The 23,649-nt window shown below is 33.1% G+C and overlaps 1 protein-coding gene across 4 annotated transcripts in view; it reads right to left on the bottom strand.

The window, feature by feature from the left end:
* LOC123525808 (microtubule-associated serine/threonine-protein kinase 3-like) overlaps positions 1-23,649 on the bottom strand; it is a 222,842-nt gene that overhangs the window by 147,129 nt on the left and 52,064 nt on the right. Inside the window, exon 1 of one of the 4 annotated variants that reach the window (XM_053538363.1) lies at positions 13,923-14,465. The exons of the other annotated variants lie outside the window; for them this stretch is intronic. Within the exon in view, the coding sequence (XP_053394338.1) occupies positions 13,923-14,381 (459 nt within the window). The 5' untranslated portion in view covers positions 14,382-14,465. Of the gene's footprint in view, positions 1-13,922; positions 14,466-23,649 lie in introns of those variants that run through there. 4 annotated transcript variants of the gene reach the window in all.

Below are 23,649 nucleotides of genomic sequence, written 5' to 3'. Positions count from 1 at the left end.
ATTATTTATAACTTCCTTTTCAAACCGTTTAATTGTAAGGCCAAGATTATTTAATTCATATGCCAACATGTGTGTTTTAAAAATTTTCCAACATGAGTGATGCTCCTTTGCATTCCCTTGTCTGCAAAATTCTGTCAATTACTCCATGTTGGTTGGATTAATAATGCTTTCTTTGGTACTACAATAGCGCTCTCTCGTATTCTATAAATAGAACACACCGCAGATATACCATTATGCAAAGCGTGAATTGCGGACAAGGTTGCATTGTTTATATATTACACATATATACTAAATTTATACATTAACCTTTCAGTAAACTTCAAAGAGAATTGAAAAAGTAAAATACGGAAAATTACACTTTGCCTGCATAACATTCCTTGAAAAACCTGTTAACAAATTAAATAATGGAATCATTGAGCAACATAGGAAATATACAGTCATATGAGCGTTTCGCTAGACCTGGGCCATTCAAAAGATGTGTTCAAATATTTTTTTTTAAAGCACAGTACAATTTGCATACAAATTACTAAGTACTCAATATTCTGCAAATAACATAATGAAAGTCAGCATCATACAGACAAAATCTTTATCACAATTATGCAATATTTTCAGATTCGAAACACCGAGTGCAAGATTATAATTTTAATTCATGATTTTCAAAGCATATATCAACACAATCATTACTACATGAATTTCATTTCATACATTTGGTTCACACAGCACCACATGCAAACTTTATGCCGATCCTCATTTAGGTGCTTGAAATGTCATCTGTGATCGTGGTCCATTAAATACTTCCTAATTTAAAATACATATGGCAGGATTTTTGTAAAACTGTATGGTGCTGCATTAAATTAGCACCATGTTTTATCAGATCACATCTAAATATCATTGCTAAAAGTCAAATATCTACATGTCACACTAAGGTGTCATTTGTAACATATCATTACAGATGCATTTCACAGAGATGTTAATTGCTTCAAAACAGAACTAGATCTTGGTGGCCCAAAAAAGTGTATGAAATATTGCCGACTTTCAGGTATACACATTGTTCATGACATTTCAAAATTTCAACAGGATTACTAGGACTTGATCATGTGATATTTTTACATTTTACAAAATACACAGAATGGTGATAAATGTTTAAACACTTGGAATGAGGCACACATCATATAAATAAAATAATATTGATGACCATAACTGGGATGTGTCACACAGAAAAATAATAGAACAACATCATCCTTTCATAAACTGATGAAAATTCGATGTATTATTGACACTGATTTAAAAAGTACAAAATTGTGCTGTCCACACATATTTAAGAAGTTGGCAAAATATATTTCTTTACATTGGAATTTAAGCTAAGTCCAGTATATAGATCATTTGATATGCATCAATTTGAAAACACAAAGAGTAACAAGAGCTCGTGGAACACGAAATGCCCCCCTTGATGCATTCAGTAATTGCACAAGGAACAGAAATTATATGCTCACTGTAAACAAAAGTTCTACCATTCTGGTTTAATCTGACCTTGACCTTTAACCTATTAACCTAACAAGAGATTACAGAGTGATCTTGGCGCCATCCACTGAGCCATTTTTGAATGTTCCAAATTTCAAGACCAGCTCAAGGTCAAAATCAATGTCAAATTTCATTTCGGTACAAAACAATGTGTATGTGGTCCATATTTGAAAGCTGTGGCTTGAGAAATGTGAAAGCAGGTCACTAGATCAATTTCAAGGTCAAAGTTCATTTCTGTAGACAGAAATATGCATGTGCTTCAAATTTGAAGGCTGTAGCTTGAGAAATAGGTAACAGGTAAAAATCAATGTCAAATTTCAATTCAGAACACAAAAATATGCACGCAGTCCAAATTTGAAGCCTGTAGCTTGAGAAATGTGAAAGTAGGTCTCTATGTCAATCTCAAGATCAAAGTTCATTCCGGTACACAAAGCTATGCATGTGGTTCAAATTTGAAGGGCTGTAGCTTGAGAAATGTGAAAGTAGGTCACTAAGTCAAAATCAAGGTCAAATTTTATTTTGGAACACAAAACTATGCAAGTGGTCCAAATTTGAAGCCTGTACCTTCAGAAATGTGAAAGTAGGTCACTAGGTCAATCTCAAGATCAAAGTTCATTTCAGTACACAAAACTATGCTTGTGGTTCAAATTTGAAGGCTGTAGCTTGAGAAATGTGAAAGTAGGTCAAAATCAAGGTCAAATTTTATTTCGGAACGCAAAACTATGCATGTGGTCCAAATTTGAAGCCTGTACCTTCAAAAATGTGAAAGTAGGTCACTAGGTCAATAACAAGGTCAAAGTTTTTTTCGGTACACAAACCTATGCATGAGGTCCAAATTTGAAGGCTGTAGCTACATAAATGTGAAAGTAGGTCACTAGGTCAAGATCAAGGTCAACTCATGTCAAGGTTCATCTTGCCACTCAAAACTATACATGTGGTCCAAATTTGAATGATGCAATTTATGGACATGAAGGTTCTAAGTTTTTCCCTATATAAGTCTATATGAACCACATGACCCCTGGGGTGGGACCATATTTGACCCTAGAGGGATAATTTGAACAAACTTGGTAGAGAACCACTAAATGATGCTACATTACAAAATATCAAAGCCATAGTCTTTGTGGTTTGGCGAGAAGGTTTTCAAACTTTTTTCCAATATAAGTCTATGTAAACCATGTGACCCCCAGGGCGGAGCCACATTTGACCCTAGGGGAATAATTGAACAATCTTAGTAGAGGACCACTAGATGATGTCATATACAAAATATCAAAGCCCTAGGCCCTGTGGTTTCGGACAAGAGGTTTTTCAAAGTTTTTTCCTATATAAGTCTATATAAACCATGTGACCCCCGGGAAGGGGCCATATTTGACCCCAGGGAAATAATCTGAACATTCTTGGTAGAGGACCACTAGATTTTGCTACATACCAAATATCAAAGCCCTAGGCCCTATGATTTTGGACAAGAAGATCAGAAACCATTTTAACTGTTCCTGGCCAATGTGACCTTGACCTTTGACCTAATGACCTCAAAATCTATAGGGGTCATCTGCTGGTCATGGCCAACCTAACTATCAATTTTCCTGACACTAGGCCCAAGTGTTCTAGAGTGATTGCCTGGAAACCATTTTACTGTTCCTGGTCACTGTGACATTGACCTTTGACATACTGACCTCAAAATCAATAGGGGTCATCTGCTGATGATGACCAACCTCCCTATCAACTTTCGAGAAACTAGGCCTAAGCGTTCTTGAGTTATCATCCGGAAACCGTTTTACTGTGCAGAGTCACTGTGACCTTGACCTTTAACATACTGACCTCAAAATCAATAGGGGTCATCTGCTGGTCATTACCAACCACCCTATCAACTTTCATGATCCTAGGCTCAAGACTTTAGTGTTCTTGAGTTATCATCCGGAAACCGTTTTACTATTCAGGGCACTGTGACCTTGACCTTTGACATACAGACCTCAAAATCAATAGGGGTCATCTGCTGGTGATGACCAACCTCCCTATAAATTTTCATGATCCTAGGCCCAAGCGTTCTTGAGTTATCATCCGGAAACGGATTGGTCTACAGTCCGACCGACCGACCGACCGAAAGACCAACCGACATCTGCAAAACAATATACCCCTCCTTCTTCGAAGGGGGGCATAATAAATGCAAAATCTGTGAATTACTGATGCTAATGTACACACGAAAAGCACTGATTGTTTGTCCGCATATTGAGACCTGTTCTATTTTTAGATAGCAGACATTGTCGGTGACGTCACAGATCCTTACGTACGAGAGAGCGCTATTACTTTTTGTTTGTATATGTGTGGTATATTGCCTCTTTAAATACTATCATTACCTTTAGTTTGAGTAAGTATTGTATATTGCTTCCTTTGTTCAGTTTGTGTAAATGTGGTATATTGCTTCCTTAAATATTAATTATCATTACCTTTAGTTTGAGTAAGTGTTGTGTATTGCTTCCATTGTTCAGTTTGTGTAAATGTGGTATATTGCTTCCTTAAATACTATCATTACCTTTAGTTTGAGTAAGTGTTGTGTATTGTTTCCATTGTTAAGTTTGTGTAAATGCGGTATATTGCTTCCTTAAATACTATCATTACCCTTAGTTTGAGTAAGTGCTGTGTACTGCCCACTTTGTTCAGTTTGTGTAAGTGGTATATTGCTTCCTTAAATACTATCTTTACCTTTAGTTTGAGTAAGTGTTGTGTATTGCTTCCTTTGTTCAATTTGTGTAAATTTGGTATATTGCTTCCTTAAATACTATCATTACCTTTAGTTCGAGTAAGTGTTGTGTATTGCTTCCTTTGTTCAGTTTGTGTAAATGTGGTATATTCCTTCCTTAAATACTATCATTACCTTTAGTTTGAGTAAGTGTTGTGTATTGCTTCCTTTGTTCAGTTTGTGTAAATGCGGTATATTGCTTCCTTAAATATTAATTATCATTACCTTTAGTTTGGGTAAGTGTTGTTTAATGCTTCCATTGTTCAGTTTGTGTAAATGTGGTATATTGCTTCCTTAAATACTATCATTATCTTTAGTTTGAGTAAGTGTTGTGTATTGCTTCCTTTGTTCAGTTTGTGAACAGAATAAAATACAGAATAGAATAGAATAGAATATCTCTTTTATTCTCTCAAACATGTACAAAACATGCAATATGAGGTATTTACAACAATAATACATGTAAACGAGGCTGCAATACAAAATCACATTTATACATTCATATGTGGTTTTCATTTATTAAAAAAAATCAGACATTTTCAACATTTTAAAAAAAATAATGTATCAAATAATACAGAATACAGAAAAAAATGAATATATTTAGCTACATTCTTATATTCCGCAATATTATTATGACAAACTTACAAAATTTCTGAAATTCTGAGTTATTCTTGGTACAAATAAGTTTTTCCAATTTAAACATGTTTGGTCGTCTATAATAAATAGGTTTAATATATTGTCTTCTTTCATTTGTAAATTGATCACATTCGAAAAGGTAGTGAAATTCGTCCCCGATTTTGTTTCTACATGAATTACATAAACGTTCATTTAACGGTATTCTTGTCCAGTTTCCCGTTTCTATTGGTAACCTATGATTTCTTGTTCTAAATTTAATCATGTTATATAGTGAAGAGTTTTGTAAATTTGATAAGTACAGTTCGATTCCAAATGATCTTTTGAATACACGGTAAAACGTACTGTTACTAGAGTTATCTACTTGAGAATTCCAGTTATTCAAAAATAAATCATTTAGTTTTTGTTTTACTGCTAACTTTAACCATTTTGAATTTGGAAAAGTATGTTCATTCCATATATTTATGAAACCACATTTTATCAAAATTGATTTAACATTATAAAGCCATGGAATTTTACCATGAGAAGCCCATCAGGTATATTTTGGGAGTATTGAAAAAATATTTTTATATACAAAATACGACAATTTCTTCGGTGTATCACCTCTTCAATGGTACATATTTTTGACCAAAATGAGATCATTCTTTCTTCAATATCTAATGATAATGGCTTACATCCTGTTTCACCATAAATAAAAATAACTTGCGGTAGACCGTTTTAATTTCAATATATATTTTAAAAATTTTAGTTGTGAAAATGCGGTATATTGCTTCCTTGAATACTATAATTACCTTTAGTTTGGGTAAGTGTTGTGTATTGCTTCCTTTGTTCAGTTTGTGTAAATGTGGTATATTGCCTCTTTAAATACTATCATTATCTTTAGTTTGAGTAAGTGTTGTGTATTACCCACTTTGTTTCAGTTTGTGTAAATGTGGTATATTGCTTCCTTAAATACTATCGTTACCTTTAGTTTGAGTAAGTGTTGTGTATTGCTTCCTTTGTTCAGTTTGTGTAAATGTGATATATTGCTTCCTTAAATACTATCATTACCTTTAGTTTGAGTAGGTGTTGTGTATTGCTTCCATTGTTCAGTTTGTGTAAATATGGTATATTGCTTCCTTAAATACTATCATTACCTTTAGTTTGAGTAAGTGTTGTGTTCTGCTTCCTTTGTTCAGTTTTGTGCAAATGCAGTTTGCGTATATTGCTTCCTTAATACTATCATTACCTTTAGTTTGAATAAGTGTTGTGTACTGATTCCTTTGTTCAGTTTGTGTAAATGTGGTATATTGCTTCCTTTAATACTATCATTACCTTTACTTTGAGTAAGTGTTGTGTATTGCTTCCTTTGTTCAGTTTGTGTAAATGTGGTATATTGCTTCCTTAAATACTATCATTACCTTTAGTTTGAGTAAGTGTTGTGTATTGCTTCCTTTGTTCAATTTGTGTAAATTTGGTATATTGCTTCCTTAAATACTATCATTACCTTTAGTTCGAGTAAGTGTTGTGTATTGCTTCCTTTGTTCAGTTTGTGTAAATGTGGTATATTCCTTCCTTAAATACTATCATTACCTTTAGTTTGAGTAAGTGTTGTGTATTGCTTCCTTTGTTCAGTTTGTGTAAATGCAGTATATTGCTTCCTTAAATATTAATTATAATTACCTTTAGTTTGGGTAAGTGTTGTTTAATGCTTCCATTGTTCAGTTTGTGTAAATGTGGTATATTGCTTCCTTAAATACTATCATTATCTTTAGTTTGAGTAAGTGTTGTGTATTGCTTCCTTTGTTCAGTTTGTGAACAGAATAGAATACAGAATAGAATAGAATAGAATATCTCTTTTATTCTCTCAAACATGTACAAAACATGCAATATGAGGTATTTACAACAATAATACATGTAAACGAGGCTGCAATACAAAATCACATTTATACATTCATATGTGGTTTTCATTTATTAAAAAAATCGGACATTTTCAACATTTTAAAAAAAATAATGTATCAAATAATACAGAATACAGAAAAAATGAATATATTTAGCTACATTCTTATATTCCGCAATATTATTATGACAAACTTACAAAATTTCTGAAATTCTGAGTTATTCTTGGTACAAATAAGTTTTTCCAATTTAAACATGTTTGGTCGTCTATAATAAATAGGTTTAATATATTGTCTTCTTTCATTTGTAAATTGATCACATTCGAAAAGGTAGTGAAATTCGTCCCCGATTTTGTTTCTACATGAATTACATAAACGTTCATTTAATGGTATTCTTGTCCAGTTTCCCGTTTCTATTGGTAACCTATGATTTCTTGTTCTAAATTTAATCATGTTATATAGTGAAGAGTTTTGTAAATTTGATAAGTACAGTTCGATTCCAAATGATCTTTTGAATACACGGTAAAACGTACTGTTACTAGAGTTATCTACTTGAGAATTCCAGTTATTCAAAAATAAATCATTTAGTTTTTGTTTTACTGCTAACTTTAACCATTTTGAATTTGGAAAAGTATGTTCATTCCATATATTTATGAAACCACATTTTATCAAAATTGATTTAACATTATAAAGCCATGGGAATTTTACCATGAGAAGCCCATCAGGTATATTTTGGGAGTATTGAAAAATATTTTTATATACAAAATACGACAATTTCTTCGGTGTATCACCTTCTTCAATGGTACATATTTTTGACCAAAATGAGATCATTCTTTCTTCAATATCTAATGATAATGGCTTACATCCTGTTTCACCATAAATAAAATAACTTGCGGTAGACCGTTTTAATTTCAATATATATTTTAAAAATTTTAGTTGTGTAAATGCGGTATATTGCTTCCTTGAATACTATAATTACCTTTAGTTTGGGTAAGTGTTGTGTATTGCTTCCTTTGTTCAGTTTGTGTAAATGTGGTATATTGCCTCTTTAAATACTATCATTATCTTTAGTTTGAGTAAGTGTTGTGTATTACCCACTTTGTTCAGTTTGTGTAAATGTGGTATATTGCTTCCTTAAATACTATCGTTACCTTTAGTTTGAGTAAGTGTTGTGTATTGCTTCCTTTGTTCAGTTTGTGTAAATGTGATATATTGCTTCCTTAAATACTATCATTACCTTTAGTTTGAGTAGGTGTTGTGTATTGCTTCCATTGTTCAGTTTGTGTAAATATGGTATATTGCTTCCTTAAATACTATCATTACCTTTAGTTTGAGTAAGTGTTGTGTTCTGCTTCCTTTGTTCAGTTTGTGCAAATGCAGTTTGCGTATATTGCTTCCTTAATACTATCATTACCTTTAGTTTGAATAAGTGTTGTGTACTGATTCCTTTGTTCAGTTTGTGTAAATGTGGTATATTGCTTCCTTTAATACTATCATTACCTTTACTTTGAGTAAGTGTTGTGTATTGCTTCCTTTGTTCAGTTTGTGTAAATGTGGTATATTGCTTCCTTAAATACTATCATTACCTTTAGTTTGAGTAAGTGTTGTGTATTGCTTCCCTTGTTTAGTTTGTGTAAATGCGGTACTGCAACACTGCTTCCTTGGTAACTATCATTACCTTCGGTCGTGTGTCTTTCAACTTATTACTAGCTAACAGTCATGCTACATGCAGTTCTTGACAATGGTTTTGTAAAATAATATACATGTTTTATGCTGTTCATGTAAAACAATGCTTTCTTTCTATGGTTTGGTGATGTTCAAACTTTTTTCTCCGAAACATGGTCCTAACTCTTAGTAAAGGACATTCTAGAATGCAATATTTACCCTAGCTTCCACTTAACCCAAAGGTATTTATGATACTTTCATAATACATAACAACATAATATCTTTTCCATTAAAGTTCCACCTCTGGGAAGGAAGGTGTCATTCACAATATCCAATTCCATTAACTAATCAAACACTGGCTTATGAAATCACAGATTGAATGGAAGCTTTTCATGAAAAATTTCTAAGGGTGCTACATGACATATTTATTACATATTTAATGATAGCCTTCTGTCTTCATATTTATATATCTAGATTATGTGGTCTAAATGATAGGCATGATGAGCGGGAAGTAAATTCTACAACAGTCTAAATTATTTTTAAAAGACTCACCTTTGACTCATAAACATAAGTATTTCATCTATCTGAAATCTATAATTATAGACTGACTTTTGCACTACATCTGTATAAAGTTTTTAAAAATAAAATTAGACCAATCAGACAATGAGAACTGGAATATTATTCATTTCAAGACTGTTTAAGTTTTAGAAAGTTACACTAATAATAATTCTAGCAGAAACTCTTTTCTATAGAAGAAATGACTAAATCTTTGAGTTTCTGCCTGTAAGTTCAATTTGCAATATCTGGTCAAATTTGGAAGACGGTGTTAACCTATTCCCCTGACAACCGAGAAGCAAGAACTGTTCAATTTTAACTGAGTAACAATTACTCCGTCATACTCTACAAGAAACTTAGCCCGGAAATTGGGAAAAAAAGCCAGCCACAATTCCCACAGACAAGAATCTGAAGTTTTATAATGGAATAAAGCAGTAAAAGAGTGTAGACTGGATTATGATGCCAAATCCTGATCTATACTTCATTAAGTACAGTAATACATCATCAATAGCATTTGCCGAAACAAATGAAAGTCTGTTTTCTTAGAAAACTTATGTCAGTCTTTTTTCAAAGAATTTATGTTTTCTCTGCAACAATATTATGGGTGTGTGGTTTTAACTTATAGCAAAATTGCATAAATGCATCTGTTTCTACACCTAGAGGCGTCGTAAAGAATACGAGAACTGCGGAATGGTAGCCTGTTTGACTATTTGAAACCTTCTACATTAGTAATACTAGCTCGCTTTCATACAGAAGCTTTACCAAATTTGTTCTTAGTTGAAAAGGGACATAATTTTGTAAACTGTGAGTTTGAGTTATAGAACCTAATAGAGCAGCTGTAATTTCATGATGTGATAAGTCTGTTTGAATAGTTTGAATGTCATTTATAAGTACTATATATTGAAAAAACCTTTAAACAAAATTTTTTAGCTGAAAATGAGATTATTAAATTCTGCCCAATATTGGGTCAGATATATCCTTTCCGCTCATGTAACGTATAAAAAAAATATTAGCATCTGATGGCCCTTTCACGCTTCTGTAGAATCAACTTTATTAAATGAAGATTCATTTTGAAATTATTTTCTGAGTTGTCTAGGTTCTGCAGCTCTCAAATACCGAACTTTCTTACATCCAAGGCATATACTGGACCACTTTCAGACAGAACATCAAAAAGGACGAAGTTCCAATATCTCCTTATTACCTTGCTCTGTTCCGGGATCCCTGTGGATTTGTGTTTATTCCGTAGTGTCAAATATTTTTTTGTTGATGAAAGCTGAATGTGTGTAAAAGCCAAGGTTTATTTTCAAATCATTAGAAAGTGCTGAAAATTGACTACCCATTAGAAAAAAAAAAAAAAAAAAGTCCATGCGCATACATTTAGATGGGGTGACCCCTGCGCGTGACCCTTGACTATCGATCAATGCAAATGCGACTTTCGTTTTCAAGTTTTGCCTGTCTACTTTCATTTTCTTTACTTCCGGAAACAGCTCTGAAGGTAGAAGTGAAATCTTTTCATGTGTTTGTTGTCAAAAACACTTACCTATGCCCAACGAGATTGCATGAACATGTGCCCGGTGTCCTAAGGATATAAAAACTGCCCTGTAAGATCACCTCATGATGCTGAAGATTTGTATTGCATTTGAAAGCCTTAGATTTTGCAGTTTTTTAAAAACCTGCTTACAAGACAACAAAAGTACTAAAGTCTACTCAATTAACATCACTTCTGTACTGATCCCATTTTTGTGACACAATTTCTGTCTATCGTTAGTAATACCATGCAATAACCATGCAATTCCCCATACATTGCAGCTCTCAAGATATCACAGCAACCTTTAATTCATTTGAGAAATATCAGTTTTATTCATTATAAACACTTAATATTGACCGACTAGAAATTTCAGCACGTTAAAATCAATTTCACTGACAAATGGAAAGGAACACATTTTCTCGAAACTGAACTCAAGCAATTAGTGGGCACCAAATTAGGTGTGCAAGTCAGTCATTCATGCCTTATACGATATCCTGCAAGAGACATGTCGCGTTATATTAGAAACATTGTAATTGTTCGTTCTAGAAATAACTTTCTCATTATATAACTTCACCTTCGTTAATAAGACACAAAAAGTACTTCAAATAAATGTACAGAATCTAATGCTGAACCTCTGTAACAGTTTAACCAGATTATTTGTGTGTGTGCTTGGGGGAGGGGATGAGGGGGGCACCACCAGCACACTTTAGTCAATACTTATCTGGACTGCAGCCATCTAAAACGTTTCACATTTCTATATAATGGTCAGTTAACCAGTTAGTAAGTAACTGACTACTTTCCACTATATATAAATAAGAGGTAAATGACATGGAAAATCCACAAAAACCAGGTTTTCAAACTTTGCATCACACCATTATGTTCAGTTTAAAAACAAGAGCTCCCAATGCTGTTGTCCCAGAAGCAGAAATATTACCCTAAATGTTAAATATCTATAGTTTCAATCCAGTATCTGCTTTAGTTTTGGAGATAGTTACTTGCATTCAAAACTTTAACCAGGATTTTCTAAGTCCAAAAGGGGGCATAATTTGGCAAAAATACATGTCAGAGTTAAGGGACTTGACCCAGTAAGGTTGGTGATTGACCTAGAAAAAGAAAACATAAGTTTCAAAGTTATATGCCTTTAAATGATAGCTATACATACTTGCATGTAAAACTTTAACCAGGATTTTCTAAGTCCAAAAGGGGGCATAATTTGGCCAAAATACATGTCAGAGTTATGTAACCTGACCTAGTGAGGTTTGTAGTTGACCTAGAAAAAAGCAAAAATAAGTTTCAAAGCTATATTCCTTTAAATGATAGCCACATGCTACTTTAATCATTCGGACCTAAGCATTTTCTCCACTTCTACTCTGCTAATATTTATTCTTTTCAGGCCACCTAGGAGGCTGTTAAGCCAGTCTACCATGAATACGAGAGATGTTTTAGAGAGATAACATGATTTTGTAGTTTTTTGCTCTGGGATATTGTTGTTGTAATTTTGTGACTTATGACAATCAATTATGTGCTAATAGGTATGGAATTTGCATTCCTTGTAAGTAAATTGAAGTAGCTATATAGAATCAAAGTTAATTTTCATGCAGCTGTGTAGTACAGTCATTTCAACCAGGACTGTTGGAATTAAGACACAAAACAAATGACCGTATTATTCATCTGATTTTTGTTTTGGCTAAACATCGTTTATTAAAATGCTAAGTTTTATCATGCACATAATTAATTAAAAAAACAAGTATGATAATTCTTTAAATATTTTTAATACTTATTTTGTCATTTTGTAACACTGGATTTACTCATTTATACGCATCCAGGCAATTTCAAAACGCATCAATATAAAGTTATTCTCATATAAAAAAAATAGCATATGTGTTTAGTATGATGATGTATAAAATGAAATTTTATCTATTTTAGACAGAAATTTATTGTGCTGAAAATGAGATTATTTTGGGCTAATTTTCAGAAAAACTTGTACATGTACTTTACCAAAAATTTTGAATTTTTGATACAATTTTGTGGTGGAGTTCCTAAAGTACCACAAATCAAGCTGTCGAAAATAATTGAGTTTTATTAACTCTTTTTTCTATAATAAAGAGACAGTCTCGAAGTTTAACACAAAATAAATAGATGAATAAATAAATAAATAGATATCAACGAAGAATTTTTTACTTTTTCATACATCACGAGGATTGTTATATCGCATAGGTTAAAATTAAAGATCGGGGGTGCATGAGTTGAGATTAAGTTAATCTGACACGTTAAAAGAAAAAAATATTTTAGTTATTTTCTTTTCAATTATTATAATCCATAGTTTCTACCAGTTTTGTTCTGGCAGTGTTGTGTGCGTTGTAGAAAGTAATGATGTGACAAATGTTTCACGCAGTTGAAGTGTGAATTGATTCTATGAAATTTTTGTTGTTGCATTTAGGTATGATACTTACACGTTATTTTTGTGCAGTAATTTTGTACGTCTGTCTTTAATGATGTGTCATTTTTTTATAAAATACCCGATCATTTTAATTCATTTTTTTCCGCACTCAAATATTAGACCCGTACTATAAAGGAATATAATCCAACGCCCTTTCTAGCTCCATAGCTATGTTTTTTTATTTATCTGTTTATTTTTGACAAATTTAAATGAATTCTGGCACAATGTTTTATGATTAATTTTTTTGTAATAAAAGGTATTAGAATGATAATAATGATGAATAATCTCATTTAAACTCATCAAAATCATGTTTGATCCCGCAGGATGGCTTTATTTGCCGCATAGTGAGATGCGAAAAAAGTATTTACTTTTGGGTTGCATTTATTTCAACTGTACCTTTTATCAATGATTTTTTGTTGGTGTTATTCTTTATTCCAATTTTTTACGTTTCGCTCAAATAAAGAATCTCCGTAATTTTCAGGCTTCGAGAAATCACAAATATAACACGAACAAAGCTGATTTTACAGCTTTCTTCAACGAAAGGCATTTATTTTTTTCAAAAACATTCGGTTTTATTTTGTTTTAAAAATGTTATGCAACAGAAAATTTGATTGGTCCAACTTGTTAAAAAAGAACTAAAGATTTTATTTCAAGACCAAGAATGTGACGTACTGAATGCGGCATGCGGATTCAGAGCTATTACTGTAAAGACGCTTTCGTATCGCGGCGTGGGGTTTCCAGATGTAGATAAACTACACCCCGCCTAGTAAGCAGCACGTGGTGTAAATTAGTTAACAAATTGGTCGACGCATTATAATGCGTCGCAGCGGGCAGAATGAGTTAACCAAGATGTGATGCCGACGCCAGGGTGAGTAGAATAGTTAGGCTATTCTTTGAATAGTCAAGCTAAAAATCATCAATTTTTTTTTCAATCTTTTAAAATGAGAAGAAGAAATGCATGAAGAAACTTACACATTCTTTTTCAAAGGCTTCTAGATCTTCATCAGTAATTGATGTTATTCGAACGCGAAGAGTACATCCTCGCCTCCGTACAATTACCGGCAGGTCTTCTTCAGGTATTGTCGACTCTGTCATGCTGGAACGTAAATTACCCTCACTTTTATTCCCTTCTAATTGTCTTAAACAGGGCACTTTACCTGCTGGGACTCTGGCATCTTCTCTTAAATATTCCTTCCTGTTATGAATGGAATGTGCTCTCAGTGGCGGTGCCGAAGAAGAACCGCCATTTTTCCGTTTTAAGGACGGATCAATACCTGTAACGTGAAGATGTTCAATATCGTCACTTGAAACTGTCCATCGAAACTGGTGTCTCTTCTCCCTATTTTGAGTGAATTTATTTTCAGTTGTCTTGAAACAGCTCTTCACTTTCGAGGTACTCTTTGGTGAGTCACATTTTTTGCTCTTCTCCATTGAAGAGCTTAATATTCCAACAAGAAAATATTTACATCATTATAATGCTCCAGTTTGCATATTATTTAACAATCTGTATCTCATTTTGTATGTTGATGTAAGGAATTTCCATGTAATATCTATTTTTTTAAACATTTGCCCTACAACATGATCATGGCTTTGTAAGCAGCCTTGTCTTTGATCTATAATACACATCACTGTGAACAGAATCTAGTGGCAAAGAAGTTTTCCATTTTAACTGAAAAACTCACAGTGTTTTTTCCCTATGTTTACAATAGCCTGTATTCACATTTTTTTTCTCATGGAAACAGCTTCGAAATTCCTATGTATACATATAATGTTATATTCACGTTATTAGTTTTTAAGTGTGCACAGAATTATTGCCCCTTGGAAGTTAATAAAAAAGCTAAAATTCATGATCCATAAAATAACTTTATTACACTTTACCAGTGATTTTAAACAAATTTAAAAGGACACCAGTGACATGATACCTAGAACAGAAAGAGAAACTTTATCTTATTGATGCAAAACCTCTATTTCCTTGCCTTTAATAAACTTGTTTATAATGCAATCTTTTCCTTTCAATCAGATCTTGATACAAGTCTAAGCTTTACTACTCAGAAATTCAATTGTGCAAAAAAAAGCCTCAGCAACAGTTGTTCATTCAAAGATACACAGCAAAAACCTTTCTACGCTAGAGTTTTAGGACCATTAAATTAATGTTGGGTAATGCATCAAGACTGGCATTGTAAAAAGCAGACCTTTATTGCCACTGACAGCTTAATTTGAACAAACTTACTGGTAATGCTGCTTTTAGATCAATAAGATATATAAAGGATAAGTTTTTCTTTGTCCCCATCCAGAATTTTGAAGGTAACAATTGCCAGCACTTTTTAGCTAAATGTAAATTATATACTGCTATTTTTTGTAACTTCTGTTATATTTTTGTTTACTATAAGGTTACCAATTTCAGTTTTTAAGGGGTGGTCAAACACATTTAGGGAATTATGTGACATTCTGTAGTTTTCATATGATTTTTTATAGAGATTTATTTAAGTAACAAAAGGACCTTAGCTTACACACAGTTAGATCTCTGATACAAATGTAGGTTTTATTATGCTTATAAAATTTTGTAATCCCCTCCTTTTATATACAGAAAGCATTTTTAAAGGTAGATTATTTTTTTCAATTTCAATGAAATTTCTATAGTTTTACATTTTGTTTTATATAGATATTTTAATATTTCAACAATATGAACCAAACAGCATGTATCTTCAGAATTCATTTATTTCTGATATATCTTGGTTGCAGCCTACCAAAACAGGCACAGGGAGTATAATAATAAAGTTTCAAACTTGCCTTTCTAAATGACTTTTTGCTAAATATATAATTGTTAATGCAAATCTTTGACAAAATATATAACATGACAATTCTTTAATATATTGATATCATTCCTTAGGCAAAGTATGTTAATTGAATTCAATACTCCATCTTGTATGTGCAACCAGGATAGGAAAATCAAATTTAAGAAATACCTCCAGTTAAAATAACCATATAATTAAGCACTCAGTGAACACAAATATATGTAAATCAAAAGTTACTAAAGTCATTCCTTGACTAAAATCTGATTAACCACTTTTTAAAACAGATATTTCTTTCAAGAACTAAAATTGCATTTACTGGAATCCAAGTTTTTATATATAGTCATCAGAATTTATCTCTGCTGTGGTTAAGACAAACAAGAGGGTCATGATGACCCTGGATCGCTCACCTGAGTAACTGGGCCTACAACCTCTGGAGTGTTAACAGGCTTTTTCTTTGATCTGACCGGGTGACCTAGTTTTTGAACCCACATGACCCAGATTCGAACATGGTGTAGAGACCATCAAGACAAACAATCTGACCAACTTTCATGAAGATAGGGTCATAAATGTGGCCTCTGGAAGGTTAACAAGTGTTCCTTTGATTTGAGCTAGTTTTGACCACACATGACCCAGTTTCAAACCTGGCCTAGGGATCATCAAGATAAACATTCTGACCGAGTTTCATGAAGATAGGGTCATAAATGTGTCCTATCAAGTGTTAACAAGCTTTTCCTCTGATTTGAGTGGGTGACTTAGTTTTTGAATCCACATCACCCAGGTGACCTAGTTTTTTACTCCACATGACACAGTTTCGAAATTGGCCTAGGAATCATCAAGATAAACATTCTGACCAAGTTTCATGAAGATAGGGTCATAAATGTGACCTCTAGAGTAATACCAAGCTTTTCCTTTGATTTGACTGGGTGACCTAGTTTTTGACCCCACATGACCCTGATTCCAATTTGGCCAAGGAATCATCAAGATAAACATTCTGACCAAGTTTCATGAAGATAGGGTCATAAATGTGACCTCTAGAGTAATACCAAGCTTTTCCTTTTGATTTGACTGGGTGACCTAGTTTTTGACCCTACATGACCCAGATTCAATCTTGACCTAGAGGTCATCAAGACAAACATTCTGACCAAATTCTCATGAGTTTCAAACTTAAACTGTGCACTCTAGAGTGTTAACAAGATTTTCCTTACTCTGGCATAGTGACCTAGTTTTTGATCCCACATGACCAAGTTTCAAACTTGGCCTAAAGATCATCAAGATTAACATTCTGACCAACTTTCATGAAAGTAGGATCATAAATGTGGCCCATAGAGTGTTAACAAGCTTTTTCTTTGATTTGAACGGGTGACCTAGTTTTTGACCCCACATGACCCAGATTCAACTTTACCTAGAGGTCATCAAGACAAACATTCTGACCAATTCTCATTAGTTTCAAACTTAAACTGTGGGCTCTAGAGTGTTAACAAGATTTTCCTTTGATCTGGCCTGACTTAGTTATTGACAACACATGACCCAGTTTCAAATATGACCTAGAGATCATAAAGACAAACATTCTGACCAAGTTTCATAAAGATTGGGTTGCAACTGTGGCCATTAGAGTGTTAACAAGGCAGCTGTTGACAGACAATGCAACACGCATGAGGATAGACGCCGGACAATGACCAGTCACAATAGCTCACCTTAAGCACTTCATGCTCAGGTGAGCTAAAAACAATGGCTAAAGGCAACAGGAAATGTTTGACTGATTTTAAACACAACTATATCATCACTGTGAATATAAAAACTGCTAAAACCCTGTTCAATCAGACACTAAATTCTTGCTTATACCACTTTTTGATAAATTCCATGTATTTTTATAATTGATTTCACATCTAATGAAATATCAGCTTCATATACCCAAACATTATAACAACAGGTCATAATCTACTGTCCAAAATTGAATCCAAACTTCTAAAGTTTATCATCTATGTAACATCTTACATTTATCTCACACGTTTAAGAAATAAACCTTTTCCTAACAATTTATTGACAAACAAACACTGTATCAAGGTCGTTACTAATAATACGATATGTTTAGTTGTATTGGTTATATAATAATAATCAATAAGGGGTTTCCTATAGTGTAAAATATAAATATTATGATGTAAAATGTCATATTATATAGTCCGTTTTTGAGGTCAGCTATGTTTTTGTACTAGTCCATTATTTAGGTAATGTTATTCAGTATGATAAGCAGTTCTTACCTAAATAAGGCAAAGTAAATCATGTCGATTTCCCTAATCGGCAGACAAGTCGGTAAATTGAACTCTCAAACGTCAAAATCAAACTATACAATTATAGGCAATACACTGAAGTCAATATTATGTAGCAGATCTCCCTGAAAGTAATATTGACCAAGGATGTATGTAACTTAAGGTCAATAGTAAATTTTAAGATGGGTCAACAGAACTACATATTGACCTCGAAGTCAACATTAGCCTAGTATATTATTATAATATATACCTGCAGCTGTTACATTCATATACACATTGTCATCTCTTCTTACACCTTGAAAACTGTGGTGACAAAGTCAATCCACCATCATTTTTTCACACCCGTTAACCGGTTGCGAGAAAAACAGTTCTCCGATATTTTTGCTGGGATCTGTATCGGGGCCAAGTGTTGATCTTATCTGAACAAAACAGGGACAGGTCTTTGTATTCATGCTATGAACCAAGTTTGATGAAGATAATGAAGTGGTTCACAAGAAGTTATTCAATTTTTTTTTTTACATGCAAGTGTCCCAATTTGAACTAAATTCATAAAGGACCTTATTAAGACACTACGTACAAAGTTTGATGAAGATCCACTAAGCAGTTTATGGGGAGCTATTTAAAGGTTTTTCTGTTTGTAGCTCTAATGGATCCTGAAAAGGGCTGGGTGTTTCTATTTGAAATCACGTTGGAGTGGACCTTTCTATAATGTTACAGACCAAGTTTGATGAAGATCCATCTAGGGGTTGTTCAAAGATTTTTCTATTTTTAGCCCTACCTAAGTGCCCCAATTTGAATTAATTTGGAAAAGGACCTTAAAAGGATGCTGCCGATCAAGTTTGATAAAGGTCTGAGAAAAGAAATCATTTAAAAAAGGTACATGTATCATCTAGTTTTAGCTCTAGCAGCCACTGACTCCATTTGAATAAAATTTGGAAAGGACTTTATGATGATGTTACAGATTATAAGTCTGATGAAGTTTGATGAAGATCTATTAAGTGGTTGATGAGAAGAAGTTGTTTGAATGCTTTTTTCTATTTTTAGCTCTAGTTGTCCCCAAAAGGAGCCAAGTAACCCCATTTGTACAAAAGTCTGGTTCCTGATTCATAAATGTCATAAAGTAAAATAACTTAATTGTGGTCTTTCTCATTTATGTTATGGTTTTTAAGGATCAGGAAGTGTTTTTTTTATCGGAAGGCAAATTATTAAAAAACAATGAGTTATCTTTTGGCTTTTCTATTTAGCTGTTGAAAAGATCGATATCCTGCAAGACTTACTTTGATTTTCTGATACTTGTGGAACGCAAACCAGTTATTTTTATAACAAGGTGCTGTAAAAATGTATACGTAAATATAAGAATTGAACTCTACTTTTTTTTTTGCATTTAGGTAGGTATAATTCACATTGGGAATTCTTGCAGTTCATCCCAGATAATTAACAGAACAATAAACAGATTTTCAAAATGTCCCAATGTGGTTTATACCCATCTAAACACACAAAATTAGCATTTAATTCTTAAATAAATGCAATAAAACTGATTAGTATGTGGGTTTTTGCAACATCAGAAGACAACATAATTTAGATTAGATAGATTATAATTCAACCGTTCTTCTTTATAATAGAATATAACAGTACTTGTTTTCACATCAAGTCAATATAGCTTCTGTGTTTAACGGTACTGTTTTTCTATTACATTGTGAAACTGCTTCATCATCTGATTAAAACAGATGCAGAAAATAACTGACACCATAAACGTTTCATTTCTAGAAGACTGCAGAATTAATAACATTTAAGTTTTGTGGAGGACTTATTTTTGTAGATTTTTCAGTTGTGTCAAACTAATATACAAATAAAACTCCCATTACTTCTAACTTTAATCATATTTAGTATTCCTGAGAACTAGTCATTCCAAAATCTAAAATGAATTAGAATCTGTTATACAAAACTGCTGTCAAATTCAATATAGATGGTGCAAAAAACAAGTCTCTCTCCATCATAGTGTCTGTCTATGACGTAAATGACACTACATAATATAAATGGAAACAAATGCGATGTAATGGAAAACAGATATTTAACCAGCCTGTTTTAAAATGACCAGTCTTGCAGGGTGCATGGTCTGAGTGAAATATCATTAATATCACCAACATTAAACTTTAACCTGAAAGTCTAAATAAAAAGGGGAGATAATTCATGAAATATTGCAGCAAGAGAGGGTTATAGCCCTTGTGCCATATGATGCGGGTTATAATGAGGAACAACTTTCTTAAGTTTGAAGCAAATCCATCTAGTAATCACAGAGATAAAAAGAAAGTGCATTAAAACTTTAACCAAGGTGCAGACGGCACCAACGCCGGGTTGAATTTGATAGCTCTTCATACTGCGTATAGTCAGGCTAAAAAATGAAAATTAATAATTATCTTATAAACAATTCTTGTCAATATGTATACTCTAAACAGACAGCTCTCTATAGTATTACTTTTCATATTAATTTTCCTTACAAATACCGACAGAATTTCAAATAAATGACATTACTTTACTGTATTTCATTAATTGTCCATAAATCTAATCAGTTTTTTTATTCAAATTCTATTCTTAAAGAATAATAATGTAATGAAAAGGACCTTTCCTTATTTTCACAATTTATTCTGCAAAATTTACCATTTTTAATACTGATATTTTAATACATGTACTGACATTTCTAATAGATTTCACACCTACTATGGGTAATAATTGAGATTGTCACTTGCAGAAAATATTCATTTAGAAATTTACATAAATCTTATTTCTTAGGAAGAAATGTTGGTATTATTAAGTGCTCTTGATATTTCTATAAGGGATACACAGCTGGAATAGTCGGATGAAAAATTAAAATCCTTTAGTAATTGTGAAATTGATGTTTCATATATAAAACAGATTGATTATTTAAGAAATAATAAGTTCTCAAACTAATGTTTATCGTAGAATAACCCAAGTTTTGAGTTCTTATGCGTAAGAATATATCACGAAGGCTGTAGGCCTGAGTGATATATTTTTTAGCATAAGAACGAAAAACTAGGGTTATTCTATGATAAATCACACTTGGGAACTTGTTATTTCGATTCTAACACGACATACTAGTATCAACAGTGTTAGAAAAAATGGTAACTACTTTTTACAACCGTGCTTAGTACGCACCTGGATCGGATGACATCACTGCACGAGAGTTTATTGCAGGATAACCGGAGACAGATTTTGCTCTACATGTATGTAGGTTATTAGCTGGTCGAGTTAGAATTCTTAGTTTAAGGAAATGAGTGTGCATATTTTTTATATTTGCTTACCTGCATGCCAGGTTTAGAAACAAGAGCTGTCACAGGAGACAGCGTGCTCGACTATTTCGATGCTGGATAGTGAAACTGGGCACATCTGAGGAAGTTGGAGATGCCACTTGCGCGTTTAATGACCCCAATGTAAATGATGATATTGTACAGTTTTAAAGGTATTTAGTAACGACGGAGATAGAGGTAAATTTAGTGAATCAAAACATTAAGTATAAAAGGGACATAATTCATGGTAACTTTCTGCAAGAGTAATGCACCATGTGTCATATCATGTGGTAATAATTTGGAACAACTATTTTAAGTTTGAATAAAATTCATTTAGCAATATCTGAGACAGGCCAAAAGAAGCATAAAAACTAACCTGAAATTCTAAGTAAAGACTGTGAGATCGAGCATAACTCAACATTATTACTGCAAGATTTGTGGTCCTTGTATCAATTATATCCATTTAGCAACAACAAAGGTATGCTGAAAAAACCATCAAAACTAAACTGATTTTTTAGTTGAGAAACAAGAGTGCCAGACTGTCACAAAATACGCCTGTCAGACTTTAGAGTAATTCTAGAACCATATAATCCAAGAGTGCCTGGGGCTGTTTAGGTGGTTATCAAACCTGGCTGAGATATTATGCCCACAAACATTGTCTGGCTAAGATCAGATGAAAACTGTTCGACTTACAGAGCGGACATGCTTTGGACGCTGGCCACCCGCTCGCCACAGGTGTTCACAAAATATGCTCCACTCTTTCAGAGACGGGTGTATAAAAAGGGGACATAATTCATGAAATATTTGCACCATAGTTTAATAATGAACCTTGTGTAGTATGATAATGATGATGATGATGTGGAACATTTATAATTTTTAGTTTGAATCATATCCATTTAATTATAAGTTTATAACAGAGATAGAGTGAAAGTGCATAATCCCTTATGTCATGTGATGTGAGTGATGATGAGAAACAACTGTTTAAAGTTTGAAACAAATCCATTTGGTTACATAACAGAGATATAGTGAAAATGCATCAAAAGTAACCTTAAATTCTAAGTATAACAAGAGGAACAAATGGTCCTAGTTTGCTCACCTGAGGACAGCTTGATCAAATTTAATCAATATCCCGCTTAAAATATGACACCTTTTGCATAGGCAAGGTATTTCTTTGATTTGACCAGGTGACCTAGTATTTGACCAAACATGACCCATATTTGAACTCAACCTAACTTTCATCAAGACAAACATTCTGATCAAATTTCATGAATAAATGTGGCCTCTAGAGTGTTAACAAGCTTTTCCTTTGATTTTTTGACCTAGTGACCTAGGTTTTGACCCCTGCACTTGACTCAGATTTGAACTTGACCTAAAGATCACCAAGAGTAACATTCTTACTAAGTTTCATAGAGAAATTGTCATAAATGTGGCCTCTAGAGTGTTAACAAGCTTTTCCTTTGATTTGACATGGTGGTCTAGTTTTTGACCCCATCTGACCCAGATTTGAACTTGATCTAAAATTCATCAAGATTAACATTCTGACCAGTCTCATTAAGATATGGCCATAAATGTGGCCTCTAGAGTGTTAACTGGCTTTTTCTTTTGATTTGACCTGGTGACCTTAGGTTTTTCACCCAACATGTTGACCTAAAGATCATCAAGATTAACATTCTGGCCAAGTTTCATGAAGGTATAGTCATAAATGTGATCTCTAAAGTATTAACAAGCATTTCCTTTGATTTTTTGACCTGGTGCCTAGTTTTTAACCCCATGTGACCCAGATTTGAACTTGACCTTAAGATCATCAAGATTAACATTCTGACCAAGTTTCATACAGATATTGTCATAATTGTGGCCTCTTAGAGTGGTAACAAGCTTTTCCTTTGATTTGACCTGGTGACCTAGTTTTTGACCCCAGATGACCCAATATCCAACTCGCCCAAGATTTTATTGGGGGTAACATTTTGACCAGTTTCATTAAGATTGGGCCAAATTGTGACCTCTAGAGTGTTAACAGTAAAACTGTTGACGATGGACACAGGGCAATCACAAATTTAAAAGCTCACCAGCTAAAAACAGGACAATGTATTAATTCATGAAAAATTGGTACCACAGTTATATACCATGATGCCATATGATGTAAATGCTGACGTGGAAATATCTTAAGTTTGAATCAAATCCATATAGTAATAACAGAGATATACAATTAAAGTGCACCAAAACTTTAACCGGAAAAGGGGTGATAATTCATAAAATATTGGTTTGAAAGTTACGGCCCCTGTGCCATATGATATGGTTGTTGATGAGGAATAAGCATTTTAAGTTTGAATCA

Source organism: Mercenaria mercenaria, chromosome 3 (genome assembly GCF_021730395.1).
Source record: "Mercenaria mercenaria strain notata chromosome 3, MADL_Memer_1, whole genome shotgun sequence".
Taxonomy (NCBI): Eukaryota; Metazoa; Mollusca; class Bivalvia; order Venerida; family Veneridae; genus Mercenaria; species Mercenaria mercenaria.
This window is presented reverse-complemented; position numbering and strand designations above follow the sequence as displayed.